Source organism: Octodon degus, unplaced genomic scaffold (genome assembly GCF_000260255.1).
Source record: "Octodon degus isolate 3935 unplaced genomic scaffold, OctDeg1.0 scaffold00083, whole genome shotgun sequence".
NCBI lineage: Eukaryota > Metazoa > Chordata > Mammalia > Rodentia > Octodontidae > Octodon > Octodon degus.
The window spans coordinates 6,711,506-6,716,683 of record NW_004524659.1 but is presented as its reverse complement, the minus strand read 5'-3'; the positions used below and the strand labels follow the sequence as shown (position 1 = coordinate 6,716,683).

Sequence of the window (5,178 nt, the reverse complement as noted above, 5' to 3'; positions counted from 1 at the left end):
TATGTAGATCGGACTCATAGTGCTTCTCCTGTGTTCAGCCTCCCAAGTGCTGGGATTACAGACATGCGCCACTACACCCAGTCTCAATCACCGTCTCAGCGCATCTCACAGGCGGGACCATCATGGCATGCCGGGGATTGAATTCTGGCTGCTGCGCTTTAATCCGCTGAGCTATCTGGCCAGCCCAGCAAGATGATTCTTGGTATTTTCTCTTAGTTGTTTTCCATCCACTGACCCTTGTTTCACTCCTTTTCTATCATTTCAAATCTATATTTGTTGTGTTCAGATTTTTTGGTGTGTTTTGAGACAAACAACTCAGTATGTCATTCAGGCTGGCTCGAAGTGCTCCTTTTGCATCAACCCCATGAGTGCCAGGATTATAGGTGTGTGCCACCATCTCTGGCTTTGTGTTCAGATTTGAGCCCAGTTCTGTGTGAAATCTGTCTTCTTCTACTGCAATAGTTTATGGATAAAATTTGCTTTTACTATATTAAATATAGTCTGGTTCTTTTTTTTTTTCTTTTCTTTAAAATGTGTAAGAACATCAGGTAACCTGAAATATAGAGTGAGACTCTGTCTCAAAAAAGAAACAAAACAAAGAGTGAGATCAGTAGGTGTAGGGCACAGCCTGTAGTTCCAGTACTCTGGGCGGTTGAGGCAGGATTACAAATTCAAATTTAAACTCAATCTGGAGAATTAAACAAGGCCCTGTCTCAGATAAAAAATAAAGTCCTGGGAGGTAGCTCAGGGTGAAGGCCTTTTTTCAGTTTGCAGGCCTGAGAAACAAAATAAAACAAAAAAGACTGTTCAGTGTCTGGAGTTTCGCGTCCATCTTTCTCAAGGCCCCTCTGGATCTCTTTGCTAGTACTTGGTAGTCCACAAGGCGCCTGTCCCTCGGAGACTACATTACCCAGAAGGTCCCGCGTCACGCCCCTGCCAAGTTTGACCAATGAAAGGGCGTTTCCGTGCGACCGACGGGCGTCTAGGCGGGACTTCCGGCGCACACCTGGCGGCGGTCATCTTGGTCTCTGCTGTCTGTCTGCAGCAAGCGATTTTTCAGCGGTTAGAGGAGCGCGATTTCGAGTGATCGGGAAGACTGCAGAGCCAGTATTGTCCCCGCGGACGGAGTCGGTTCTGAGGGTGACCGAGGGCGCTGCTTTGTGACAGCAGTTACGGCGGCCGAGTCCGTCTCTTCTGGCTTTACCCCACCTACAGGCTTTGATGGTGACGCTTGCCCGGAACGACCCGGTTCAGGTTAGTGCGGCGTCCCCTACTCGGTCCAGACTCTCACCTCCCAACCCTGAAGACCCCAGCGGCCGGGCACGCGCTCGTTTCTCCTTCAGTCAGGAAGTGGGCGCCCCTGGTTGCGTTCCACGTTTCTGTCGCTCCGCAGCTGGAGAGTGGAAAGGGCCGCGACGTGAGGCGGCCGGAGTTGGGGTCGGGGGGCGCTGGAGGGGATTTGAGGCCAGTCTCCTGTCTTTAGGAAAGAGATTGCTAGGGGATGAGTCACACGTGGCCTGGCCGGGTGAGCGGGCGGGGGAGGGGGGCGCGGAGATGAGTCACGCGTGGCTTGGCAGCCGGAGCGGAGGATGAGTCACACGTGGCGCGGCTGCTGCCTGTGCGGTTAGGCCCACGTTCTGAGGACGCGGTGGTGGGTTATCCGGGGGGATCCGAGCCGAGATTCGCCCTGAGTTGAGACTGTACAAGGTTTATATAGGCTACCAAGGACAGGGGGGAGAAGAGATGGGGTGAAAGTTAGAGGGACCTTGAGGAGGTTACCTCCACAGACCTCTGGAGAATTGCTGAGAGGTAGCGAGACCCATAGTGTCACTGGCGGCTGCGTGTCCTTCCTTCACTGATGATGGAAGTTTTAAAAACTGAAGCAGGAATGTGGGGAGGAGGGAGGTTTAATTGGACAGGAAGAGAAAGGTAAGGGACCTAGTTATTAAGCTGGAGGAACTGAGAAAGTTCCTTCATGCTGGTCTCGTGATGAAAAGTAAGAGGTTAGGCAAAGGCTGCAGTTTGAGAAACTGGTCGTGGTACGAATCTGAAGAGGTGGCTCAAATTGGCACGCTGAAAAAACAAAAAATCAGGGAAGATTTTAAAGGTTTTCTGGAGTGGACTACAGGCTGGTTGATCATGAGCTCAGTTCTGCCTTGGCGACACAGCCCCGGGAGAAGTCCTGCTTGAGGAGCCGTTTAAATTTTCTTTAGATGATTATTTTTGCTTGGGACAGTCTCATCCATGAGATGCCACAGTGACACTCAATTTAGATCGCCTTGGAAACTCGTTGATGATGGACTTCTGGGCATAGTTGAATGACCTTGTAAATCCCTTATCTTGATATCCTCAGTCTTTGTTTTGTTTTTGTCGTTTTGAGACAGGCCTTCACTATGTAGTCCAGGGTGGCCTCAGACTTGCATGGACACTCCTGCCTCAGCCTTCTGAGTATGAGGATCACAGGTGTGTCCCACCCGGAGCAGCTGATATCCTCAGTCTTTTCTTTCTTTATTTATTTAATTCTCAGTCTTGAAATGAGATGACTCTATGTAAATTGAGGACCAATTCACTTATTTTTCCAACCTTTTGACTGCTACTAAATAATTAACATAACTATACAGAGCTGAAAAGGGACTTAACTCAGACTTAAGCGCTAACAAAGGGTACAAAAAAAGGTTAAGTTTTCCTTCTGCTTTTAGTTACCTATTGTGCTTTTGTAGACCCAAAGAGTCAATGTTTAGGGTTTATTTTATTTTATTTTATTTTTGCAAAAAACCTTTCATCCTCCCTCTTTTTTTTTTTGTTGGTGGGTTGGAGCAGGGTCTTGCTCTATCGCCCAGGATGGCCTCAATCTTACATAGATCCTCCTGTCTCAGCATCCCGACTACTGGGGTTAATGGTGAGTGCCACCACGCCCGGGCAACCTTTGCCCTTTTAAGTCACTGACTGCTTTAGAAGAAAGTATAAAGCGTGCAGTTACTGCACAAGGGGGTCCCCAAAGAAGAGATGAGGAACTTCAGTTCACCTCACCTACAGGATAGGTTGTAGATTCCCTTATTTACCTCATAGAAAAAGGATTTCCAAGACATGTCTGTGAGAGGTATACAGGCAGAATTAAACAGGAACCCAGTCAGAATACAGTGTGGGTCCTTAAGAGAGATACATACTGGGTAAGGGTAAGGGCTTTTATGTGAACTTTGGGATGTCCTTAAGTGGGTGATCTGCGATGTACCTACCATATAGCCTACTCAAGGGGCAGGCTATATTAGAACACAAATCTCCTGTGTTTGAAATTGACCCATGTCCATTTTCTGTGGTTAGAAGTGTAATACAGAGATGAAAACCACAAGCCCTGGCTTAATGTGTCCTTAAGACCCTTAGGAAAAAGTGTATTTGTGTGTGTGTGTGAGGGGGTGGGTATTGAGTTTCCTGGAAAGGAAAAAGGCCTGTGGAACTTTTGTGTCCCGAAGCTGCAGTTTTTCTTAACAGTTTTGTTTGAGACAGGGTCTAGTTATGAAGTTTAGGCTAGCCTTGAACTCACTGTTGCCAAACCTGGCCTAAAATTGGGGGGATCCGCCTGCCTCTGGCTCCCAAGAGCTGGGATTACAGGTGTGTGCCATCTGTCTGGCTTTAATAGTTTTAGCGTTACAATTTTCATTGTCTCCTTTTCACATGTGTTTACTTATTTATTCATTACTGAATATTGAACCCCGGGCCTTCGCACTAAGGAATCCCCAAAGCATTGTATTACCAAGGCTGGACTTGAATTTGGGATTCTCTTACTTCAGTGTTTCAATGCAGAGATTATAGGAATGCACCACCATGCCTGGTATTGGTATTTTGTTGGCAGACCTGTACAAAAAGCCAAATGTTCACTCAATGGATGTATGTGTTCCTTGGCAGGGACACGTAGCAGTATGCTGAAGGCTGAAGATAGGCTGAAGGACACATTTTTGGCAAAACTAGAGGTGGCTGGAGACTGTCTGTAACTGCTGGTGCAGTATTCAAAGCTCCTTTTTGTATCCAGATTGTGTTTTTATGTTAATTGTTCCCTTTTTTCTTTTCTTACTTTTTTTTTTTTTTTTTTTTTTTTGAGATAGGGTCTTGCTATGAGGTTCAGACTGGCTCGGACTCACTATATAGCCCAGAACTTGTGTTGATCCTCCTGCCTCAGGCTCTCAAATGCTGGGATTACAGGCATTTGCATTATACCTGGTTGTGTTTTTATATTACTATTAATTGTTTTACCTTTTAGTCACACTTTTTGCTGGGTATTTATGATCAAGACACAATAAGCCAGGGGCCGGGGAGATAGCTCAGTGGAATAAGCGCTTCCCTGGTAAGTGCAAGGGCCTGAGTTCAATCCCCGGTTCTGGGAAGAAAAAAAGAAAAAAAAAAAAAGACACAATAAGCCAGGGCTTGTGGTTTTCACCTGTATATTACACTACTTCTCATGGAAAATGGGCATAGCTCAAACGCAAGACCTGTGTTACTTGAGCATGGTAGCTTTGTTCAGAAAGCTGTGTTTTCCAAGAGTACTTGTTAAGGTGTTTTTTTTTTTTTTAAAAAAAACACTAATTTTGAAACGAAATTTAGAACCTTTTAATAAATCCACATAAGGCAATAATAGCATTGACAAAAGTCGAAGGATAGGTTTAGACCCTCCTAGTTTAGGAAAGTGTTCGTGACCATAGATAGACTTGCCCAAAATACAAGTGTATCTCATTTATACACTTAAAAAAATGTTTGTTTAGTCAGAGCCAATAGATGTAGGTCAAGTTTTGTTTTTGTTTTTGTGTACTGGGGATTGAACTGAGGGCCTTTGCACTGAGCTACATCTGCAGGCATTTTCTTATTTTTATTTTGACACCAGATCTCACTTAGTGGCCCTAGTTGGCCTGGAACTTGTGCTCCTCTGGCCTTAGTTTCTCAGTGTGCTCCAACCTTAGGTAGATTGCGTTTTTAAATGGCAGGGCTGAATTGTATTTAATACAAAGTAGAGATGTAAAAAAGTTTTGGCTATTTTACATATATTTAATGGTTAGGTGTTGTGTTTATTATATCAAAGAGAGCACATATTAGTTGCTTTGTGTTAAACTTATATATATTTAAGTTTATAAACTGTACATTTTGACAGAACTTAGTCTTCAGGTGTATGTAATTAAAACTTTATGGGCC

At 44.9% G+C, this 5,178-nt stretch overlaps 1 protein-coding gene across 2 annotated transcripts in view; it reads left to right on the top strand.

Moving 5' to 3' along the window:
• Positions 1-1,001: 1,001 nt before the first annotated feature.
• Positions 1,002-5,178, top strand: part of LOC101591006 (zinc finger protein 419-like) — a 19,240-nt gene continuing 15,063 nt past the window's right edge. For both annotated transcript variants that reach the window (XM_023721465.1, XM_023721464.1), the window contains exon 1: positions 1,002-1,254. In XM_023721465.1, the coding sequence (XP_023577233.1) occupies positions 1,222-1,254 (33 nt within the window). In that variant the 5' untranslated portion in view covers positions 1,002-1,221. The remainder of the gene's footprint in view (positions 1,255-5,178) is intronic.